This window comes from Petromyzon marinus, chromosome 32, assembly GCF_048934315.1.
Source record: "Petromyzon marinus isolate PM22_M1 ecotype Great Lakes invasive population chromosome 32, UKy_Petmar_22M1.pri1.0, whole genome shotgun sequence".
Taxonomy (NCBI): Eukaryota; Metazoa; Chordata; class Hyperoartia; order Petromyzontiformes; family Petromyzontidae; genus Petromyzon; species Petromyzon marinus.
The window spans coordinates 13,705,436-13,730,075 of record NC_133698.1 but is presented as its reverse complement, the minus strand read 5'-3'; the positions used below and the strand labels follow the sequence as shown (position 1 = coordinate 13,730,075).

At 57.9% G+C, this 24,640-nt stretch overlaps 1 protein-coding gene across 7 annotated transcripts in view; it reads left to right on the top strand.

Annotated features, from left to right (window-relative positions):
• Positions 1-21,974, top strand: part of GRIK5 (glutamate ionotropic receptor kainate type subunit 5) — a 32,102-nt gene extending 10,128 nt beyond the window's left edge. The window contains exons 4-20 of one of the 7 annotated variants that reach the window (XM_032964700.2): positions 1,423-1,520; positions 1,993-2,158; positions 3,242-3,420; positions 3,660-3,713; positions 4,389-4,553; positions 5,288-5,440; positions 6,583-6,687; positions 7,082-7,189; positions 7,757-7,960; positions 9,930-10,043; positions 10,940-11,049; positions 11,487-11,660; positions 16,566-16,731; positions 17,785-18,010; positions 18,568-18,696; positions 19,245-19,369; positions 20,511-21,974. In XM_032964700.2, coding sequence (XP_032820591.2) covers positions 1,423-1,520; positions 1,993-2,158; positions 3,242-3,420; positions 3,660-3,713; positions 4,389-4,553; positions 5,288-5,440; positions 6,583-6,687; positions 7,082-7,189; positions 7,757-7,960; positions 9,930-10,043; positions 10,940-11,049; positions 11,487-11,660; positions 16,566-16,731; positions 17,785-18,010; positions 18,568-18,696; positions 19,245-19,369; positions 20,511-20,843 — 2,609 coding nt within the window. In that variant the 3' untranslated portion in view covers positions 20,844-21,974. Of the gene's footprint in view, positions 1-1,422; positions 1,521-1,992; positions 2,159-3,241; positions 3,421-3,659; positions 3,714-4,388; positions 4,554-5,287; positions 5,441-6,582; positions 6,688-7,081; positions 7,190-7,756; positions 7,961-9,929; positions 10,044-10,939; positions 11,050-11,486; positions 11,661-16,481; positions 16,732-17,784; positions 18,023-18,567; positions 18,697-19,244; positions 19,370-20,510 lie in introns of those variants that run through there. The other 6 variants (XM_032964701.2, XM_032964699.2, XR_012945836.1 and 3 more) reach the window with 6 other exon arrangements.
• Positions 21,975-24,640: the final 2,666 nt, after the last annotated feature.

Below are 24,640 nucleotides of genomic sequence, written 5' to 3'. Positions count from 1 at the left end.
ACGGCGCGGGGGACCGGAGCGCCTGGTCACTCGTCCACACGGTCGGGTTACGGTAGACGGGAGAGGCCCCGTGCGGACGAGTCCGCGGTTTGTTCATTAGCTCAGACGCACCTCTGCCGAGCGCAGGGCCCAACACGCCAAGCGGGCAGCAACGAACAGCGCCGTCGTCACAGTGGCAATCGATTTGCCGTGCAACGCGGTGCTTGGCTCGAACGAGGTTCTCGTTGTGAGAGCTCAGGGCCGGTGGGGGGGACTCTGCAGTAGAGCCGTGCGAGGGAGGGAGCGGTCGTGACGAGGTTGCTCGCTTGCTCGTGCTCAACCAAAGCTGCTGACATTGCACGCTCACCACGAGGCCGCGCCTGGCTGGTGGGAGATGCGGAATCGCCCGCGTGGCTCTGGATTATTTAATGGCACTCAGTCATTCGTCATTCATATGTCACGCGCTGTCATTACTCGCGCATTCACCCTAATTGGTAATTGCTCACAAAGTCAAAGTAATTCCCTGATCTTAATGAGCCTCGATAATCTCCTGTTCACAATTCTACAGACCCAGTGGTGTACATTCCACGTTCATATGGCGAGGGCGTGGTTATCCACAAGGACTTATCCGACGAAGGGGAACCACTTTTATTGACCCCGGATGGATGATGGGCTGAACTGCCCCAAATCAGGATATCATTGTGAACGCATTATTCACTCATCATTGAATGATTCATTCACACTACGATGTATAAATTAATTTCCCAATCATCTCTTCATTCATTCGTGGCCTATTTAATATTTCGTCATTGCTCATTGCGTTGTTCATTCACCACGTGCTCGTTCACCATCATTCAATCACTCGTTCATTCATTAATCGTCCATAAATGTACTTCTCACAGTCATTCCTTCACGTGGTATGCATCTGCATGTGTAAATATGTGTCGATATCCGTGTGTGTCGGTGTGTGTGCCTTCGTATATCTATGCATTTCTATATACCTTTCTATGCATCTCTACGCATATCTCTATGTATCTATGTGTATCTCCATGAGCAGTGCGTCAGGTGATGAAGGGTGTGGTGTATCTCTATGTATTCCTATGGGTCTCTGTGTGTCTTTGTGTGTCTCTATGTATCTCTCTGTGTATCTCTATGTATCTCTATATATTTTATGGGTCTCTGTGTGTCTCTATGTATCTCTATGGGTCTCTGTGTGCGTCTCTATGGGCAGTGTGCCAGGTGATGGAGAAGGGCGTGGTGTATCTTTATGTATCTCTATGGGTCTTTGTGTGTCTCTATGTATCTCTATGGGTCTCTGTGTGCGTCTCTATGGGCAGTGTGCCAGGTGATGGAGAAGGGCGTGGTGTATCTTTATGTATCTCTATGGGTCTCTGTGTGTCTCTATATATCTCAATGGGTCTCTGTGTGCGTCTCTATGGGCAGTGTGCCAGGTGATGGAGAAGGGCGTGGTGGCTGTGCTAGGCCCCTCCTCCAGCCCGGCCTCCTCATCCGTCATCAGCCACGTGTGCGGTGAGAAAGAGGTGAGGGCCACACCTCCTCACGTGATGTCGCTCTGAACGCAGGGGCAGTGTCCGTGCCTCCACCCCCACTGTTTGGATGGGGCGCAGACTATTTACATGGCTGCTTGACTCCAACTTTAAAATAATGTCCAAGTGATCACTAAAGCCACCACAACTACGCCACCACAGCCACCACAACTACAACAAGCACAATAACCACCACAATAAACACAACCACCACATGTGCATCTCGATTGGGGGCCAAGCAGGGCCAGGGCTAACTATCCATTCACCGCGTGTGTGACGTCAGGCGGTACACGGTGCGTCACTTAGCGCGGCGCAGGTCCGGCTCGCCCAGTGGAAAAACAACCGCGAGGCCTCCCGAGCCGCGTCGGTCTGGCCTGGCACGACCCCGTCGTGTGGGAATGGAAAACCAGTGGGACGTCCCTGTGTCTCTCTCCGTTCTCTGTGTTCTCCGTGGCTCCGCACGCAGGTTCCACATGTGAAGGTGGGGGCGGAGGAGACGCCCAAGCTGCTGTACCAGCGCTTCGCCTCGGTCAACCTCTACCCCAGCTACGAGGACGTGAGCAACGCCATCGGCAGCCTCATCGGATTCTTCAACGCCTCCACCGTCAGCCTGCTCTGCGTCAAGCCCGACTGTGTGTGCACGCCGCCAACACTCGCCACACTCGCCACACTCGCCACACTCGCCACACTCGCCACACTCGCCACTCTCGCCAACACTCGCCACGCTCGCCACACTCGCCACACTCGACACACTCGCCACACTCGCCAGACACTCGCCACACTCGCAACACTCGCCACACTCGCCACTCTCGCCACACTCGCCACGCTCGCCACACTCGCCACACTCGCCAGACACTCGCCACACTCGCCACACTCGCCACTCTCGCCACTCTCGCCAACACTCGCCACACTCGCCACACTCGCCACACTCGCCACACTCGCCACACTCGCCACACTCGCCACACTCGCCACACTCGCCACACTCGCCACGCTCGCCACACTCGCCACACTCGCCACACTCGCCACACTCGCCAGACTCGCCACTCTCGCCACTCTCGCCACACTCGCCACACTCGCCACACTCGCCACTCTCGCCACTCTCGCCACACTCGCCACACTCGCCACTCTCGCCACTCTCGCCACACTCGCCACACTCGCCACACTCGCCACACTCGCCACTCACCGCACTTGGCAAACACTCCCCAAGGACTCGACCGTCACACACACACCAAAACATTTATCAAACACTCGCCCCACTCGCTATTCTTACCGCATTCTCACCTCACTCACCATTCTCACCTCACTCACCATTCTCACCTCACTCACTATTCTCACCGTCCTTGTTGCTTACAATGCTCAGTGCTAATCAATGTTATTCCTCACCTTGATCGCCACTGACCACCCGCTGCTCACCACGACAACCACTATAACGCATGCTGTGTGGCTGCAAGTGATCCCTGTTACCCGTGGTCGCAGGTGACCGCGGTTGCGTGTGGTTGTAAGTGACCGCGGTTGCGCATGGTCGCAAGTGACCGCAGTTGCACGTGGTTGTAAGTGACCGCGGTTGCACGTGGTTGTAAGTGACCGCGGTTACGTGTGGTTGTAAGTGACCGCGGTTGCGTGTGGTTGTAAGTGACCGTGATTGCACGTGGTTGTAAGTGACCGCGGTTGCGTGTGGTCGTTATCGACCGTGGTTGTGCGTGGTTGCCCCACAGGTCTCATGCGGTTGGAGGAGTTGGTGCGGAAGTTCCTGATCGCACGCGACGCGTTCACCGTGCGGATGCTCGCAGAGGACCAGGACCCGACGCCGCTACTCAAGGAGATCCGCGACGACAAGATTAGCACCATCATCCTGGACGCTCGCGCGCCCACTGCCCTTACCGTGCTCAAGCGGGTACGTGCGCGGGCACCGCTCCCGCCGCACTCACCACACTGCACTCATCTCACCGCTCTCACCACACTCACTCACTCACCACACTCACTCACCACACTCACTGTGTTCACCATATGCTCCACACACACAGCCGTTCCATCCTTCATATAGATGCCCGCTAGCAGAACTTGCCCCAGCGATCTGTTAAGACTATTGGGGTACCTTTTGCCTTTGTCTGCATGTTTGTGTGTGACGGACAGGCGTCCGAGCTGGGCATGCTGTCTGCGTACTACCGCTACATCCTCACAACACTGGTGAGCACCACCGCCCACTCCGAGCCTCGCTCACCACTCTCACCCGCCCTGGTTGGCATGAGCCCCCGGGGCTATTGTTGAACTGGGGGCCTCCTTCTCAACATCTCCTCAGCAATCGTCCCACGCCCCCCACCCACCCATGTTTCACCGCGTGCCGTGTGGTCACCCAATCTTCCTTGAGGACACCCTCATCACGCCGTGTGTCTGGAGGTCACCCCGCGTGTCTGGAGGTCACCCCACGTGTCTGGAGGACACCCCACGTGTCTGGAGGACACCTTGTGTGTCTGGAGGTCACCCCGCGTGTCTGGAGGTCACCCCACATGTCTGGAGGACACCTTGTGTGTCTGGAGGTCACCTTGTGTGTCTGGAGGTCACCCCACATGTCTGGAGGACACCCCGCGTGCTGGGAGGTCACCTTGTGTGTCTGGAGGTCACCTTGTGTGTCTGGAGGTCACCCCGCGTGTCTGGAGGTCACCCCACGTGTCTGGAGGTCACCCTGCGTGTCTGGAGGTCACCTTGTGTGTCTGGAGGTCACCTTGTGTGTTTGGAGGTCACATTGCATGTCTGGAGGACACCTTGTGTGTCTGGAGGTCACCCTGCGTGTCTGGAGGTCACCCCGCGTGTCTGGAGGTCACCTTGTGTGTCTGGAGGTCACCCCGCGTGTTTCCCGGGCAGGATTTTCCTGTGGTGCAGCTGGAGGGCCTTCGAGCGGACGGCCCCAGCATCCTGGGCTTCTCGCTCTACAACGAGGCTCACCCCTTCTACCCTGAGTTCGTGCGCAGCCTCAACATGTCGAGCAGGGAGACCTGTCGGAGGAGACGGCCCTTCCCAGGGCCTGAGGTGAGACACGGGAGACGGGACACAGGAGACGGGAGACAAGACAGGACACGTGGGCGACAAAAGACGGGAGACAGGATACGGCAGAAACCTCCCACCTTGTCTCCCTCTTCCATGCGACACCGTGGGTGGTGGCCACGTGGGTGGTGGCCACGTGGGTGGTGGCCACGTGGGTGGTGGCCACGTGAGTGGTGGCCACGTGGGTGGTGGCCACGTGGGTGGTGGCCACGTGGGATCCAACGATGCCGGGGCCAGGGCTCTGTGACAGCCGAGCTGGTCGTGGAGCGCGTGCCAGCGTCTGCCTGCGTACACGGGTTTGGGTGCGTGGGCCTGGCACCCCGAGTTCGATCGCTGCACACGGGTCAACATCGTTGACGAATATGTGAACCGGTGTCGGGCCTCATCTAGGTCTGTTCAGCCCTGAACGAGTATCCAGTGCGGTGTGACCTTTGCGATCCTCCCATCACCACGGCTCCACCACCAGTTCGGCTGTCACAGAGCGGTGGCCCCGGCATCGTTGAATTCATACGTGGCCACGACCCACGTGGCCACCACCCTCGTGGCCACGACCCACGGTGTCGCGTGGAGGAGGGAGACGTGGTGGGAGGTTTCTCCCATGTCCTTCGTGTGTCACCCCGGCCTTAATAGGCGCTCGCTAACAGTACTTGCACACCAGCCTGTTAAAAGCTACACAGAGGATCTTTGTCTTTGCCTTTGTGCCCGCCCGCGTGTCTCAGTTGACGGCGGGGCTGATGTTCGACGCGGTCCACGTGGTGGTGAACGCCGTGCGGGAGCTCAACCGTAGCCAAGTGGTGTCAGTGAAGACGCTGTCCTGCAGCTCGCCGCACATCTGGAACCACGGCACCAGCCTCATGAACTACATGCGCACCGTGAGCCACCAGCCCCGCCCCTAGCCCCGCCCTACCCCCACCCCTACCTCACCCGTACCCCGCCCCTACCCGTACCCCGAGCTCCACCCCTTCCCCCAACCGTACCCTTGGCCCCACCCCTATTCCTACCCCCATCCATACCTCACGACCTATCCCTAGCTCCACCCCTACCCCCACCAATAGCCCCACCCGTACCCCTAGCACCATCCATATCTCTAGCTCCACCCCTTCACTCACCCATACCCCTAGCCCCATCCGTATCCCTAGCTACCCGTACCCCTAGCCCAACCCCTATGCCTTCCCCCCACCCGTATCCCTAGCCCTACCCCCACCCATTCCCCCACCCATACCCCGAGCTCCACCCGTACCCCAGCATTGTGGCTGGGGTCGCCACCGTCTCCACAGAACTCATAGGTCTCACCCAGGCAGAACCGTCCCTAGGGTACGGGCGAATCGGGGCGACCGCCCAGGGCCCTGCGCTTTTGGGGTCCCGCGCTCCGACATCGCGCTGTCAGATGTAATAATTCCGGTTGGGTTTGAAGGCGTCGGGGGGCCCGCACGGTGTCTGATTTGGCCCGGGCCCCACACCCCCCCCCCCACCCCCATGGACGGCCCTGCACTCAGCGCTCGGTTCTATTGTCGCCACTGCAGAGTACACGACTGCGACAAAGCTCGACTCAGCACCGCTGCCAGACCTCGGTTCCAATCGACTCCCACTGCCGCCACACAAACACAAACGGCAGTGCCTGGGCTGTCCCGGATAAAACCTGCACAGGTGGCGAGCCTATCCTGTGGCCCTGACCCCCCGTGACCCCTACACCACGGTGTTTGACACCGTGAGGTCACACGGGGCCCCTCGAGAAAAGCGCCGGGAAGCGGTGCCCTCGAGTAACACCCTGCCCTGGTGTCCCACCGGCTGCCTGTCTCCCTGCGTCCCCGTGTCCCCGTTCCATCTCTCTCTCGCACATTGCACCGTGCCTTCGGCGTTTGTGTTCTCCGTGTCTCCGCGTTCCCGCAACTCCACCCGGTCTCTGTCTTGTGCGATTCCGCGTCCTATGTGCCTTCATGTCTCTGTGTCTCCCTTCTCACCTCGGTGTCCTCCGTGTCCCGGTGCCCCGCGTCTCTGTCCCCGCGTCCCACAGGTGGAGTACGACGGGCTGACGGGCCGTGTCGAGTTTAACAGCCGTGGACAGCGAACCAACTACAGCCTGCGCGTTCTGCAGCTGAGAAGAGACGGCTTCAAGCAGGTGAGACCTGCGTGACAAACCTGACTCACCTTGCTCACCTGATATACCTGGCTCACATGGCTCACCTTGCTCACCTGATTCGCCTGGCTCACCAGCCTCAGTGAGCTCTTCCGGTAGGCGAGTCTGCGTTGGCTGGGTCATGTAGCCCGCATGCCCAGCCACCGCGTGCTACCCAAACAGCTTCCGGTTGGCCGGATAGAAGAGGCGGCTACATGGGCACGGCACGGGCTAGAGAAGAAATGGAGATGATGCGGATCTTTGGCGTTGTATACGAGTGTGTGTGTCGTTACGTGTTGGTCACATGCATGTTAATTGGGATTTTCCAGGTGAAAATATTGTAATTAATAAATAAATATTATCCATGAACCCCCACCTCCCCACGCCCCCTCCGCAGATCGGGAAGTGGCACTCGAACCGGGGCCTTATGATGGACATCACCTTCCCCACGGCGAACCCATCGGAGAGCCTGGCGAACCGCACGCTGACGGTCACCACCATCCAGGTGAGGTCACCACCACCGCCTACGGACTGACGTCACGCACACGTGGTGACGTCGCGTCCTCGCCGCGTGCTGAGCGACGTCGCCGTCCGCGCCTGGCCCTGATTTGGCCCCAAGCCAGACTCCGGCGTCTTCTCGTGAAGGCCGGCGTGTCACGGTTCGTTCGGTTTCCGGCACGGCACACCAAACAGCCAGTGGGAAAAAAACAACCCAGCCGAACCAGAATCATAATATTTATTTATGCTGGAGGAATCTGATGAGCTATAAAGCTATTTTGTCCAATAGAACCGTGCTGGCACGGCTCGGGTGTGCCCAGTGGGAAAAATGGATTGTATGTATGTTGAACGTCTTTCGTACCGTACGTAGCCAACCCGCGCTAATCGGAGGTGCGGCGGAAGGACGACAAACTAAACACAAAAATCAGTTCTAAAGAAATGAGTTTTAATCTAGATTTAAAAGTGCAGAGCTCCAGTGGCCTCCCATTATTGGAACAAAGAGCGTTCCCGACGGCCACAGAAGCGCATCTGAAAGCGGGTTGTGCGCCTGGTGGCTGCGCCCGTGCGTGTGCAGGAAAACCCGTACATGATGCTGCGGCCCAACTACAAGGAGGTGGATGGGAACGCGCAGTACGAGGGCTTCTGCGTGGACCTGCTCGCCGAGATCGCCGACATCCTCAAGTTCAACTACCGCATCAAGCTGGTGGACGATGGCATCTATGGGGCGCCTGAGCCCAACGGGACGTGGACCGGCATGGTGGGGGAGCTCATCCAGAGGGTGAGCGTGTGTGTGTTTGTGCGTGTGTGTGTTTGTGCGTGTGTGTATGGTACAGATATAATGGGAGGCTGATCGATGCCCGGGTGCGGTCAAGGGATGGCTCCCTATTTGTCAACCACGTTATGTATGCCGATGATTTGGTAATAGCCGCTCATTCAGAGGAGGAGTTGGAGACGCTGCTGCTGAGACTGGAGCGTGCCACTAAGAGGTGGGGCCTTACCATCAGCCCCACCAAAACTAAGCACCTGCCTGGGTATTTTGTACCATCGGACACTCCACCCCCACAACTTCCAATCGGTGATGGGGCAGTTGTGGAGAGAGTGGAGAGTTTCCCATACCTGGGCAGTGTGCTTATGACTGGCTCCAGTTTAACAGCAGAGGTGTCACTCCGAATCAGTCGAGCGGCAATATCTTTTCATCGGTTGCGTAACGCTGTGTGGAAGCTACCTGGTCTGTCGCTCCGCACTAAGCTTCAGGTCTTCTCGGCCACGGTCATTCCCTCCCTTCTCTACGCTTGCAAAACGTGGACCCCCCTAATGGAACATCTTTGCCGGTTCGAAACATTTAGGCTGGCCTGCCTACGATCCATCCTGGGTTTAACCAGGCTGGATTGTGTGAGGAGCTCACAAATCCTTGAAAGATCTGGGCACGGTCCCATCGGTGAGCTCCTCCGGCAGGCAAGGCTGCGTTGGCTGGGTTATGTAGCCCGCATGCCCAGCCACCGCATGCCGAAACAGCTTTTGTTTGGCCGGATTGAGGGGGCTAAATGGGTGCGGCACGGGCTAGAGAAGAGATGGAGTGATGTGGTACAGGAGGACGTGGAGCTGAGTGGACTTGCCGATGACTGGTACCAGCGGTGTCAAGATAGGCCTCTGTGGAGGAGGCTCGTGAAGGACGCTACTGGGCAGTTGGAGGCAGTCGCCCTCCAACAACAACGGAGGGCAGAGGAGCGACGCTCACAACAACGAGCGGAGCGCCGGGTGACTAAGGCACAGCAGGTTGGCACAGTAGGAGGCACAGGTGGTGCATCAGCCAGTCATCTCAGTCATCTTAGTCAGTCAACCCGTGGCACCTGGGTCTGCCCCGTGATCTCCTGCCAGCGGGCGTTCGACACTTCACGTGGCCTCAAGGTGCACATGGCCTGGCACAAGCGTCGTGGTGATGTCACCGCCACTTTGTGGCGAATGGCAGTTGTTGTTGTTATGTGTTTGTGCGTGTGTGTGTTTGTGCGTGTGTGCGTGCCCAGCTGTCACCATAGCTGTCAACCCAGACGGTTTACCCCGTATTCTTGTAAAGAGAAATTGAGTTTTCAGGCCCATACTGCGTACAGCCGTTTCAATCCTGGCAATTATTTTTGTCTACGTTTTTTTGTTTCTCCCTTGTAATGGGACTTCGTAGGATGAACGCTGAGATGTATAAGGGCACGGGGTGACCAATAAGGTCTGAATTTGTCTCTAATAAGGAAGGCACTGATAAGGGCTTGACAGGTTTGTATCACGTGCTACCCAAGCAGTTTCTGTTTGGCCGGACAGAAGAGGGGATAAACGGGCACGGCACGGTCGAGAAAAGAGATTGGCTGATGCAGTACAGGATGTGGTGCTGCGTGGACTTGTCGAAGAGCGGTACCAGCGGTGTCAAGATCGGCCTCTATAGAGGAGGCTCGGTCAGGACGCTACCGGGCAGTTGGAGGCAGTCGCCCTCCAACAATAGCAGCGACGCTCACAACGAGCGGAGCGCTGGGCGGCTAAAGCACGGCGAGTTGGCACAGTAGGAGGCACAGGTGATGCACGTGCATTTGCCAGTCATCTCAGTCAGTCAACCCATGGCACATGGGTCTGCCCCTAACCTGTCAGCGAGCCTTCCACACTTTACGTGACCTCAAAGTGCACCAAGCCTGGCACAAGCGCCGTGGTGGCGTCACCGCCACTGAGTGCTGACTGATCGTCGTCGTTGTGCATGGCGCTCGCAGAAGGCGGACCTGGCGGTGGCGTCGTTCACCATCACGGCGGAGCGCGAGAAAGTCATCGACTTCTCCAAACCGTTCATGACTCTCGGCATCAGCATCCTGTACCGCGTACACCTGGTGGGGCGCTCACTGGCACACGCACGCGTGCACACACACACAGAAAGACACACACGCACGCGTGCACACACACACAGAAAGACACACACGCACGCGTGCACACACACACAGAAAGATACACACGCACGCGTGCACACACACAGAAAGACACACGCACGCGTGCACACACACACAGAAAGACACACACACGCACGCACGCGTGCACACACACAGAAAGACACACACACGCACGCGTGCACACACACAGAAAGACACACGCACGCACGCGTGCACACACACAAAAAGACAGACGTACGCGTGCACACACACACACATACACAGAAAGACACACACACGCGTGTACACACACACACAGAAAGACACACACACGCGTGCACACACGCAGAAAGACACATGCACGCGTGCACACACACAGACAGAAATACACACACACGCGTGCACACACACAGACAGAAAGACACACACACGCATGTGCACGCACAGACACACACACATGGACAGACGTGCGTGCACGTACACACACCCACGCACGAACGCACACACATGCAAAGACAAAGACCCCCCCCATAGCCTTCCTTTGACTATCGGGGAAAGTGCTGTTAGCGCGCACCTACGAAGGCCGGCACGGTGCACGAAGGGGTGGGTGGCCAACACCACGCCCGGCCGCCTTTGTCTCCCCAGTGGCGATGTTTACACACCGCACCAGGTGCTCATTTGAGGCTGAGTCGACCTAGGGGAGGCCCAGGACCGGTTCAGATATTCGTCACCGGTGTTGGCCGTGAGCGGGAATCGAAGCCGGCTCATTGTATTCATAGTGCAGATGTGTGTTTAGTGTTGCGTTCACACGTGGCTGTGCGTCTGCTGCGGCTGCTGCGGCTGCTGCTGTGGTTGTGTAGGGCCGCAAGCCCGGCTACTTCTCCTTCCTGGACCCCTTCTCCCCGGCCGTGTGGTTGTTCATGCTGCTCGCGTACCTCGCCGTCTCCTGCATCCTCTTCCTCGTCGCCAGGTCCATCACCTCCTCACTCCACAGCGCAGTGTGTAGTGCGACAAACACAAAGATCCCCCGCACCCGAGGGGAGTGGGTGTCCGCCACCACCACGCCGGACCGCCTTTGTCTCCCCAGTGGCGATGTTTACACATCGCAGAAGGTACTAATTTGAGGCTAGCGGGAGGCCCAGGACCGGTTAGGATAATTATCGTCACTGGTGTTGGCCGTCAGCGGGAATCGAACTCGGGTAGCCAGGTTCGTAACGTAGCGCGCTAACCACGACATCACCGCTATCTATAGACACACAAAGGCAAAGATCCCCCGTATAGCCTTACCAGACTGTTGGAGAAAGAACCGCTAGCGAGCACCTATGAAGGCCGGCACGGCACGCACAAGGCGCAAGGCACGCACACAGGCACGCGGCACGCGATCTCAGCGCTTGTGCCCCCCCCCAGGCTGTCGCCGTACGAGTGGTACAACCCGTACCCGTGCCTGCGGGGCCGCACGGAGCTCGCCGTCAACCAGTACACGCTGGGGAACAGCCTCTGGTTCCCCGTGGGGGGCTTCATGCAGCAGGGCTCCGAGATCATGCCCCGCGCGCTCTCCACCCGCTGCGTCAGCGGCGTCTGGTACGTGTCCCCTCCTAGCTACACGCGCACGCACCCACGCACGCACACCCACGCACGCGCACCCACGCAACGCGCACCCACGCACGCGCACCCACGCAACGCGCACCCACGCACGCACACCCACGTGCATGCTCATTCACAAAGATCCGTGCGCTGCGCTACGGACCTAGCAGAGACCCCCCCCCACCCGAGTTCGATCCCTGCTCACGGCCACCACCAACAGCAGTCACAGCGATTATCTGAACCGGTGCTGAAAGCCCTGCGCGTGAAATCTTACCCGGCACAACACACTACGCAATCAAAATCCCTCGCGCTTAGAACACTGCACAACGAATCGAGCAGGCTGCACCCAGCACCCAAGACCCTGCATTAAACTCCCTGCACAACACACCCAGCATAAAATGTCCTGCCCGACACTTAGCGGGCACGCGGGGTGTCCCGCTCCGCCCCCACTCCCCCGCCACGTGCACCCCGATCCCTCCTACTGCTGCTGCACACTACACATTGCTCTCTCCTACTGCTGCTGCACACTACACACTGCTCCCTCCTACTGCTGCACACTACGCATTGCTCTCTCCTACTGCTGCTGCACACTACACACTGCTCTCTCCTACTGCTGCACACTACACACTGCTCTCTCCTACTGCTGCTGCACACTACACATTGCTCTATCCTACTGCTGCTGCACTCTACACAGTGCTCGCCTCCTACTGCTGCACACTACACATTGCTCTCTCCTACTGCTGCTGCACACTACACACTGCTCTCTCCTACTGCTGCTGCACACTACACATTGCTCTATCCTACTGCTGCTGCACACTACACACTGCTCCCTCCTACTGCTGCACACTACACACTGCTCTCTCCTACTGCTGCACATTACACAATGCTCCCTCCTACTGCTGCACACTGCTCTATCCTACTGCTGCTGCACACTACACACTGCTCCCTCCTACTGCTGCACACTACACATTGCTCTCTCCTACTGCTGCTGCTAGACGCTGCTCGCTTTTACTGCTGCTGCACAATACACACTGCTCCCTCCTACTGCTGCTGCACACTACACAATGCTCCCTCCTACTGCTGCTGCACACTACACACTACTCTCTCCTACTGCTGCTGCACACTACACACTGCTCCCTCCTACTGCTGCTGCACAAACACACTGCTCCCTCCTACTGCTGCACATTACACACTACTCTCTCTTACTGCTGCTGCACACTACACACTACTCTCTCCTACTGCTGCTGCACAATACACACTGCTCACTCTTACTACTGCTGCACACTACACACTACTCTCTCCTACTGCTGCTGCACACTACACACTGCTCCCTCCTACTGCTGCACGTTACACACTACTCTCTCCTACTGCTGCTGCACACTACACACTACTCTCTCCTACTGCTGCACACTACACACTGCTCCCTCCTACTGCTGCTGCACACTACACAATGCTCCCTCCTACTGCTGCTGCACACTACACACTACTCTCTCCTACTGCTGCTGCACACTACACACTACTCTCTCCTACTGCTGCACACTACACACTGCTCCCTCCTACTGCTGCTGCACACTACACAATGCTCCCTCCTACTGCTGCTGCACACTACACACTGCTCCCTCCTACTGCTGCACACTACACATTGCTCTCTCCTACTGCTGCTGCTAGACGCTGCTCGCTTTTACTGCTGCTGCACAATACACACTGCTCCCTCCTACTGCTGCTGCACACTACACAATGCTCCCTCCTACTGCTGCTGCACACTACACACTACTCTCTCTTACTGCTGCTGCACACTACACACTACTCTCTCCTACTGCTGCTGCACAATACACACTGCTCCCTCCTACTGCTGCACATTACACACTACTCTCTCTTACTGCTGCTGCACACTACACACTACTCTTTCCTACTGCTGCTGCACAATACACACTGCTCACTCCTACTACTGCTGCACACTACACACTACTCTCTTCTACTGCTGCTGCACACTACACACTGCTCCCTCCTACTGCTGCACGTTACACACTACTCTCTCCTACTGCTGCTGCACACTACACACTACTCTCTCCTACTGCTGCACACTACACACTGCTCCCTCCTACTGCTGCTGCACACTACACAATGCTCCCTCCTACTGCTGCTGCACACTACACACTACTCTCTCCTACTGCTGCTGCACACTACACACTACTCTCTCCTACTGCTGCACACTACACACTGCTCCCTCCTACTGCTGCTGCACACTACACAATGCTCCCTCCTACTGCTGCTGCACACTACACACTGCTCCCTCCTACTGCTGCACACTACACATTGCTCTCTCCTACTGCTGCTGCTAGACGCTGCTCGCTTTTACTGCTGCTGCACAATACACACTGCTCCCTCCTACTGCTGCTGCACACTACACAATGCTCCCTCCTACTGCTGCTGCACACTACACACTACTCTCTCCTACTGCTGCTGCACACTACACACTACTCTCTCCTACTGCTGCTGCACAATACACACTGCTCCCTCCTACTGCTGCACATTACACACTACTCTCTCTTACTGCTGCTGCACACTACACACTACTCTTTCCTACTGCTGCTGCACAATACACACTGCTCACTCCTACTACTGCTGCACACTACACACTACTCTCTTCTACTGCTGCTGCACGCTACACACTACTCTCTCCTACTGCTGCACAATACACACTGCTCCCTCCTACTGATGCTGCACTCTACACACTACTCTCTCCTACTGATGCTGCTAGACGCTGCTCGCTTCTACTGCTGCTGCACACTACACACTGCTCCCGCCTACTGCTGCACACTACACACTGCTCTCTTCTACTGCTGCTGCACACTACACACTACTCCCTCTTACTGCTGCACATTACACACTACTCTCTCCTACTACTGTTGCCCACTACACACTGCTGTCTCCTACTGCTGCTGCTGCACACTACTGTCTCCTACTGCTGCTGCACACTACACACTGCTCTCTCCTACTGCTGCTGCTGCACACTACACACTGCTCTCTCCTACTCCTGCTGCTGCACACTACACACTGCTCTCTCCTACTTCTGCTGCACACTGCTGTCTCCTACTGCTGCTGCTGCTGCACACTACACACTGCTCTCTCCTACTGCTGCTGCTGCACACTACACACTGCTCTCTCCTACTCCTGCTGCTGCACACTACACACTGCTCTCTCCTACTTCTGCTGCTGCAGAAGTAGGAGAGAGCACACCATCGCCCCCGACACGAGCGCCGCTCACACTCACGCCTCCTCGTTAACTGCTCGCTGTAATTGCTTCATGAATTTCGATGTAGTTAATGTGATTAATTATGACAATCGGTGATTTATCGTTTAGATATAAAAATGAAACGTTTAAATGTCCATACTTAGTCTAGCGATGTGTGTGAGGGGCGCGTGTGTGCGTGCGTCAGGGTGGGGAGGAGCGGTGGCGCAGTGGTTAGCACTTCCCGCTCACGGCCAACACCAGTGACTGGTATCTAAACCGGTCCTGGGCCTCCCCTAGGTAGACTCAGCCTCAAATGAGTGCCTGGTGTGGTATTGGGACACAACGATGGCCGGGCGTGGTGTTGGCCACCCACCACCGCGTGTGCCATTTCAGCTTCGATCAGTGATCGCTAACAGCACTTGCCCGAACAGTCAGCTAAAGGCTGCACGGGGGATATTTGTCTGTGCACGTGTGCGTGGGTGCGTGTGGGCATGGGCTACGTGGCATTGATTGGCCTAACAGGGCTGCATGCGTGTCCCATCGTCACCACCACACGCGCTCATCTGACAAGCCCCGCTGGAAACGGACACACACACACACCACGCCCACCCGCGCTCACACGCCGACGTCACCATGGCGCTTAGGTGCACCTTGAGGCCACGTGAAGTGTCGAAGGCTTTCTGGCCGGAGGTGACGGGACAGACCCATGTTGTACGAGTTGAATGGCTGAGATGACTGGAAGATGCACCACTGTGCCACCTTACTGCGTTTTAGCCGTACAGCGCTCCGCTCGTTGTTGTGAGCGTCGCTCCTCTGCCCTCCGTTGTACTGGAGGGCGACTGCCTCCAATTGCCCAGGAGCGTCCTTCACGAGCGTCCTCCATAGAGGCCGATCTTGACACCGCTGGTACCGGTCATCGGCTCATCTCCATATCCTCCTGTACCGCAACAGCCCATCTCTTCTCTAGCCCGCGCCACGCCCGTTTAGCACCCTCTATCCAGTCAAGCAGAGCTGCTTGGGCATGTGGTGGTTCGGCATGCGGACTCCATGACCCAGCCAACACAACCTCGCCTGCCGTAGAAGCTCACCGATGTGAAAGTGTCGAGATCGTTCAAGGATCTGTGAGGTCCTCACACAATACAGAATGGTTACACCCAGAATGGATCGTAGGCAGTCTCGCCTGAATGCTGGAAATCAGCACAGATGTTCCTGTAAAGGGCTGTACGTTTCACAAGCATAGAGAAGGGAGGGCTTGACTTCGTATGGAGCGACAGATCAGGTGGTTGCCACACAGCGTTTTCGCAGCCGATGAAAATACAATGCAGCTCGACTGATTCAGTGCATCAGATACGTGGTACGGCGCATCAGTCACACGGCACAGCGCATCAATCACACGGCTAATCATTCATCCGGCACGGTGCATAACTCACACGGCACGACGCATTAGTCACACAGCACGGCGCAACAGTCACCAGACAGACGGTCGCGTGTGCAGCCCTGTGTGGTCGGGGTGGGGGGTAGGGGTAGATTGGTGGGGAATGGGGGGGCTGTTGGAGGGTACTAACGGCTGTCAGATGTTGCAGATGTCCTCTTTTCTCTAGAGTGTGTTTTGAAGACTTGCCCTCTCTCCCCGCCAAGGTTGCCTGAAAATTTATGTTCTTATCAAGGTGGGCATTCACCTTGATCATCATCTCGTCTTACACAGCGAATCTGGCTGCTTTCCTTACCGTTCAGAGAATGGAAGTGCCCATCGAGTCAGCCGAAGACCTCGCTGACCAAACTAACATCGAGTATGGCACCTTACAGGCCGGCTCCACCATGACCTTCTTTCAGGTCTGTTATGGCGTGGGGGGGGGGGGGAGGTGTGGTGATGATTGCTGATGAGAGATGGTGGGAGATTGTGGCCGATGTTTGGGTGATTATGGTAAATGTTGTTGAAAAGTGCGCGAGAGATGCTGGTGGATGGTGGGAGATTATGGGAGCTTGTGGGAGCTTGCGGGTATATGGCGGGGGGATTGTGAAAGATTGTGGGATATGGAAAGGTGGTGAGAGATGTTGACAGATCGCTGGATCTTGTGGGAGATGGTGAGAGATGGTGAGAGGCGGTGATTGTGGGACATGATGAGAGGTGGTGAGAGTTAGTGGGAGACGTTGGGCCTTACCGGAAATACAGTGACTGGCTGGCTGAGTTATGAATGGAAACCCAGTGACCATCACTCCATGAAGGATTGATTTGGTGCAACTGGGTTATAATCTGAAACAATTCTGAGCCATGCAATTCCGATTTGGGAAAACGGTAAGACACTCAACTGTGCAAATGCGTTCTTGAATCAAACAACCCACAAGTTCGCTTTGGCTTCTCACTTAAACCCCTAGGTCGACTCAGCCTTAAATGAGCATCAGGTGCGTTGTGTAAACATCAGCACCGAGGAGGCAAAGGCGGCCTGGCGTGGTGCTTTCCACACCACCCGCTCGTGTTTCCTTGCCGGCCTCAATAGGTGCTCGCTAACAGCACTTACGGGGAGTTATTTTGGGGGGGGGGGTCCTTGTATTGGTGAGGTGAGTGCGTGGGTGGCGAGGAGATGGGCGAGAGGCCGGGGGTGTGGCTGTTTGAGGCGGCGGCGAGCTGTGCTGCGGGTGACTGCGTGGCCTCTCGTTCCCGGTGGCGAGCACGGAAGGTGGCGAGGGGGGGCGAGCGGCGTGCCCGCCCGCCCGGGGGGGACAAAGCCGCGGGGAGCGCCGCGCCGGCAGCCCGAGGCCGCCGGCTGCCGCCGCGGCACTCCCCGCGGCTCCCGCCAGACCCCCGACTCGCCGCCCTTCCCTCGCCCCCCCCCCCCCCCCCGCCGCCGCCTCAACCGCCGCCGCTTGCCCGCCGCCCCCCTGCAGAACTCGCGCTACCAGACCTACCAGCGCATGTGGAACTTCATGCTGTCTAAGCAGCCGAGCGTGTTTGTGAAGAGCACCGAGGAGGGCATTGCCCGCGTGCTCAACGCCAACTACGCGTTCCTGCTCGAGTCCACCATGAACGAGTACCACCGGCAGCGCAACTGCAACCTCACGCAGATCGGCGGCCTCCTCGACACCAAGGGCTACGGCATCGGCATGCCGCTCGGTATGCCGCTCGGTATGCCGCTCAGTATGCCGCTCGGTATGCCGCCACCACCGCCGTGGCCGTCGCGCTGCCGGGCTCGGGCGGCTGGGCGAGCGGCGGTGCCGCCGCGCTGCGCCACGAAACCGGCGACCCGAGTTTGATTTCGGCTCACGGCCACCAACAGCTGTGACGATAATTGTCTGAACCGGTTCCTGGGACTCCCCTAGGTCAACTCGGCATCAAATGAGTACCTGGTGCGGTTGTGCAAGCATCGTCGCTAGGGAGACAAAGGCGGCCGGACGTGGTGCTGGCCACCCTCCCGCCTTTGTGTGCCGTTCCGGCCTTCATAGGTGCTCGCTAACAGCACTTGCCCCAACAGTCTATTAAGGTTGCACGTGGCGTCTTTATTTTTGGGGAGGTGGGTGGGTAGTGGCGTAGCTACATCCGATCGGATCAGGTTAGCCAATGGGTGAATTCTATCAATCTTATTTAATATCAATGATTAACGATGACGAGGGGGATTGTGGGAGTGGAGAGAGGGCGCGATGTTGAGTGCGTTGTGTGACGCGTGCCCGCAGGTTCCCCCTTCCGTGATGACATCACACTCGCGATCCTCCAGCTGCAGGAGAACAATCGCATCGAGATCCTGAAGCGCAAGTGGTGGGAGGGAGGCAGCTGCCCCAAGGAGGAAGATCACCGCGCCAAAGGTACGTGGGGACACGGGGACGGCGTGGGGGGCATGGTGGGGGTGGGGGGGTCACAGGGAGTAGTGCAACATCCACTATGCGTGGAAGCTCATGCCAATTGCATTGCTGCCGTGGGACCCAAGTCCCCCGCGAGAGGGCAAGGTGGTAATGTTTAAAATAAATAAATAAATACTGTGCTCCCCGCTTTAATGCCGGTTGCGCAATCGGCGTCGCATCTTCACGAGACGAAGAATCCGTTCGGAACTCCGGCAGAGGAGCAGTGCAGCCCGTCTTGTTCGTGAACGGCTCACGGAAGCGGATATCGCAGAGTGACCTCCGAGATCGCTTCTTCGAGTGACCTCTCTGGCCCACACGGAGTAGAGGGCAGCGCTTCCCCACCCGCTCTGCGTGTGAGAGCCAAGTTCGTCACGTGACGGTCAAACCGATATTGTAGTCACGTGTGTCTGTGTTGTTGTTGGTAACTGGGCCGACACCGTCAACTCACGCGCCCTTCAGAAGCCGGTTTTCATCGCACGTGGTAACGATGCTGTCTTCTGTGTACCGCACAGGCCTGGGTCTGGAAAACATTGGCGGCATCTTCGTGGTTCTGTTCTGTGGCCTCATAATGGCCGTGTTCATCGCTGTTCTCGAGTTTATCTGGAACTCGCGAAAAACGGCCTCCGAATCAGATGAGGTAGGGCACCATGGCCACCACTACCACCACCACTACTACCACCACTACTACTACCACCACTACCACCACCGCCACTACCACCGCCACCACCACCGCCACCACCACTACCACCACCACTACCACAACCCCCGCCGTCACTACCACCACCACCACTACTACCACCACTACCACCACCGCCACTACCACCGCCACCACCACTGCCACCATCACCGCCACAGCCACCCGCACACCATCCCCCTGCCTGGAATGGGACCCTGGGGTAGAGATGCTATCACAGCAATTTGACTCCCGCCCCCCACCTCCCCACCCCGGTTAGCAGTGTCTGCCCAAGTTTTCTTACAACTGTGTTCAGTTTTCATATTCTTTGGGTCTTTCGGCTAAAGCCACGTAGATACGTGACTTTACCGAAAAAATATTAATTCATGCAGTCACGAAAGCTTTAAGTCAAGATTAAACTGTGTTTAGTTTAGTGATGGCCTGTATTTTTGTTAACTCCCAACATAGTTACAGCTATGACCACCCAAGCTGGTTGCGGTGGGGGGGGGGCAGGGGGGAGGTTAAACCACCAGAGGGTAAGGGGTGGTTAAAATAATCAATCGATGCCGTCTCACACTGGGGGCCCCCACAGTGTCCGTCCGTGCGTCCACCCGAGCGCTTCACTGAGCACTGCGCGGCCGCTCGCAGGACGGGGGCGCACGTCCACAGGGCCCGCAAAGCGTCGGCCACTGCACAACAATGGGGCAGGGGGTGCGGGATGTTTGAACCGCGCGCGGTCACTCCGCTCGGCGCGCGGGGCGCCTCTTCCCGTACCCGGTCTTTTTATCATCGGGCGGCGCTGGGCTGTGCGCGCGTTAATCTGCGGTTGCTCGCCAATGTTCTTTGGCCAAAGGCAAGGGAGGTCATTGCCCTGCCCCCGCGTCTCCCCCGCCTTGAGTTGACCCGCGACGACCCCGGCGTGCGTCGTACGAATCCCGCCGCCGCGGCGTCGCGAGTTTGGTTTGTGGGGGGAGGAGCGAGTGCGGGATGCCTGTCGTGCTCTGCGTGTGGTGTGCGCCCGTGGTGGTGTCTGCGCGTGCCGTGTGCGGTGCCGGTGGTGGCGGTGTGCGTGGTGGCGGTGGTGTGTGCGGCGCGGCGTGCGCAGGTGTCTGTTTGCCAGGAGATGGTGAGCGAGCTGCGCCGTGCTGTCTCGTGTCAGGAGACGTCCCGGCGGAGACGCCAGCCCCGACGGAGGCCCGGCCGCGCGCCGCCGCCGCTGCCGCCGCGCGGGCCGCACGCCTCCGACGCCTCGGGCCTCCACCTCAAGCTCGCCAACGGCAAGCTGGTGGCGGGGGGCGGCCTCGCGGAGCCCCCCTCGCCGGCCTGCACGCACATGCACTCGTGCCGCGAGTGCCGGAAGCAGTACCGGCTGAGGCTGCTGGCGGCGCGGGCGGCGCCGGACGCTCTGCACCGCGACACGGAGCAGTCGTCGCTCTGACGGCCCGGCGCGAGCGGCGGAGAGAGCGAGAGAGGGAGAGAGACGAGGGCGGGGAGGCCGCGCGACGTGACGGGGGGGCGATCTGGACAGGTCGGGGCGCCACCGTCGCCGCCGCGAGGAGATCCGGCGCCAGCATCCCGAAAGCGCCGGCCGACCGCCGGCTCCGCGCGACGTCGATCGGGGCTGAACGGCTCCTCCACCTCCTCCTCCTGCCCACGAGCCGCCACCAACGCCGGCGAAGTCCGGCCAGGACGGCGCGGCCGCGCCGACCGTGCGCTCCGACCGGCCGCGCGGAACGCGCGCCTTGGACGTGCGGCGCCACGCACGGACTCGCTCGCGCCGTCGTGCAACGGCGCTCCGGCCGACGCGCCCGGCACCACGCGGAACCCGACCGGCGGCGCGGGGGGAGGGCTGCTGCGGCAGAGCTCACGCGGCTCTCGAGCCGGAGCCGCCCGCTCCGTCGCGGAGACGCTCCCCGTGCCGCCGAGACGGAAGGAGATCGGGGCGGGCGACGCTGCCGCCGGGCCACGGTGCGCCGACGGTCGCGACGGCGGCGTTCCGCTTTTAAATTTGGCGGCCCCTCACCCCTCCCCGCAACACCCCTTACCCCCTCCTTATCCAGCAGTGGCACCGGATGTGACCCCCACGGTGACTGTGGCTCCCGCACGGGAGCCGGTGACGCCCGGTCGTTCCCCGAGACTTCAGGGCGGCAACGCGGCGTTGGAGTCGCGCGGTGACCGACGGAGCTGCCTTGTACCACGTGCTAAATCTGCTCAGAGTAGGGTTGTTGTTTTTTTCATGTACGCATTAGTCATCGGTCTGGGATGTCAAGTATCGTGAGGCGGCGATGTCACCATCGTCACCCACACCCCCCACCCGCGCTGCCCTCCACCACCCGACCCCCGGCGATCATCCCCCATGTGCCCCCAGCCTCTCCATGGCTCTCCACACCTGTGCCGGCCCCTCACAACGCGCAGGTGCATTGCATCACGGGGCATTCGCGGTGCATCATGGGAAGGCGGCGATGCCCCCTCTCCCCCACCCCCGGAGAACGGCGATGTCACGGTTTTGTTTTCTCTTGTCTCCACATCACTAACACTTTCCCAAATAAAGAGGTCAATTTACAGATAATGTAGCTCGTGAAGAGTGCGTGAGCGATGATGAGAGGAGTGTGGCGGGGTTGGAGGTTCATTGGTGGAGTCTCTGTGCGTCGTGCGACACCGGGGGGGCGGCTCCTGAGTCGCCGCCGTGAAGATGGAGGAGGATGTCGCAGCCTCCACCACCAACAATCACCACAACCACGGCCTCAACCACCCCAACCACGGCCCCAACCACCACAACCACGGCCCCAACCACCACAACCACGGCCCCAACCACCACAACCACGGCCCCAACCACCCCAACCACGGCCCCAACCACCACAACCACGGCCCCAACCACCACAACCACGGCCCCAACCACCCCAACCACGGCCCCAACCACCACAACCACGGCCCCAACCACCCCAACCACGGCCTCACCCACCCCAACCACGGCCCCAACCACCCCAACCACGGCCCCAACCACCACAACCACGGCCCCAACCACCACAACCGCGGCCCCAACCACCACAACCACGGCCCCAACCACCCCAACCACGGCCCCAACCACCACAACCACGGCCCCAACCACCACAACCACGGCCCCAACCACCCCAACCACGGCCCCAACCACCACAACCACGGCCCCAACCACCACAACCACGGCCCCAACCACCACAACCACGGCCCCAACCACCCCAACCACGGCCCCAACCACCCCAACCACGGCCCAACCACCCCAACCACGGCCCCAACCACCACAACCACGGCCCCAACCACCACAACCACGGCCCCAACCACCACAACCACGGCCCCAACCACCACAACCACGGCCCCAATCATCACAACCACGGCCCCAACCACCACAACCACGGCCTCAACCACCACAACCACGGCTGTAACAATAGCCGCGTGCATGATGGGTTGTTGGTGTTTCCGCGATTTTCGGTGTCTCCGTGTGGCTGTGTGTGTCTTTGTTGTGTACATGTGTGTCTTTGTTGTGTCTGTGTCTTTGTTGTGTACGTGTGTGTGTCTTTGTTGTGTACGTGTGTATGTCTTTGTTGTGTCTGTGTGTGTTTTTGTTGTGTACGTGTGTGTGTCTTTGTTGTGTACGTGTGTGTGTCTTTGTGTACGTGTGTGTGTCTTTGTTGTGTCTGTGTCTTTGTTGTGTCTTTGTTATGTACGTCTGTGTGTGTCTTTGTTGTGTACGTGTGTGTGTCTTTGTTGTGTACGTGTGTGTCTTTGTTGTGTCTTTGTTTGTGTACGTGTGTGTGTCTTTGTTGTGTCTTTGTTATGTGCGTGTGTGTGTCTTTGTTGTGTACGTGTGTATGTCTTTGTTGTGTACGTGTGTGTGTCTTTGTTGTGTACGTGTGTGTGTCTTTGTTGTGTACGTGTGTGTGTGTCTGTTGTGTACGTGTGTGTCTTTGTTGTGTATGTGTGTGTCTTTGTTGTGTACGTGTGTGTGTTTTTGTTGTGTACGTGTGTGTGTCTTTGTTGTGTACGTGTGTGTGTCTTTGTTGTGTACGTGTGTGTCTTTGTTGTGTCTGTGTCTTTGTTGTGTACGTGTGTGTCTTTGTTGTGTACGTGTGTGTGTGTCTTTGTTGTGTACGTGTGTGTGTCTTTGTTGTGTCTGTGTCTTTGTTGTGTACGTCTGTGTGTGTCTTTGTTTTGTACGTGTGTGTGTCTTTGTTGTGTACGTGTGTGTGTCTTTGTTGTGTCTTTGTTGTGTACGTGTGTGTGTCTTTGTTGTGTCTGTGTCTTTGTTATGTGCGTGTGTGTGTCTTTGTGTACGTGTGTATGTCTTTGTTGTGTCTGTGTCTTTGTTGTGTACGTGTGTGTGTTTTTGTTGTGTACGTGTGTGTGTCTTTGTTGTGTATGTGTGTGTGTCTTTGTTGTGTACGTGCGTGTGTGTCTTTGTTGTGTACGTGCGTGTGTCTTTGTTGTGTCTGTGTCTCCGTGTGGCAGTGTGTGTCTTTGTTGTGTACGTGTGTGTGTCTTTGTTGTGTTTGTGTCTTTGTTGTGTACGTGTGTGTGTCTTTGTTGTGTACGTGTGTGTGTCTTTGTTGTGTGTGTGTGTCTTTGTTGTGTACGTGTGTGTGTTTGTTGTGTACGTGTGTGTGTATTTGTTGTGTACGTGTGTGTGTGTCTTTGTTGTGTACGTGTGTGTGTGTTTTTGTTGTGTGTGTGGATACGGTGAACGGTCGCGTAATCTGTCAGCGCGCTACGCTGTGAACCCGGCGACCCGGGTTCGATTCCTGCTCACGGCCCACAACACCAGTAACGATTATCTGAACCGGTCCTGGGCATCCCCTAGGTAGACTCAGCCTCATTGAGTGCCAGGAGCGAAGTGTAAACATCGTCACGCGAGAGACAAAGGCGGCCGGGCGTGGTGCTGGTCCCCCTGCCCCCCCGTGCACCGTGCTGCTCACGAACACCACTTGTCCCAAGTCTGTTAAAGTCTATGCGGGGGGTCTTTGTTGAATGTTTACGAGTATTTGGCATTAAAGACGCGCCGTGTCGAACTATGACGCCATATCAAGTGAGGATCCTGGCCTGTAACATGAGCACTTCGTCAGTGTTGATGAGAGCGAGCATGATTATGCTGATGAGACACTGTCGAAATCGGTCCAGTGTTTGCTTGTTTTGAACCAACGCTGCTGAAATGATGCACTCCCACAAGGCCGATGGGGTTGTGTAAACATTGTTTTATTTTTTTAC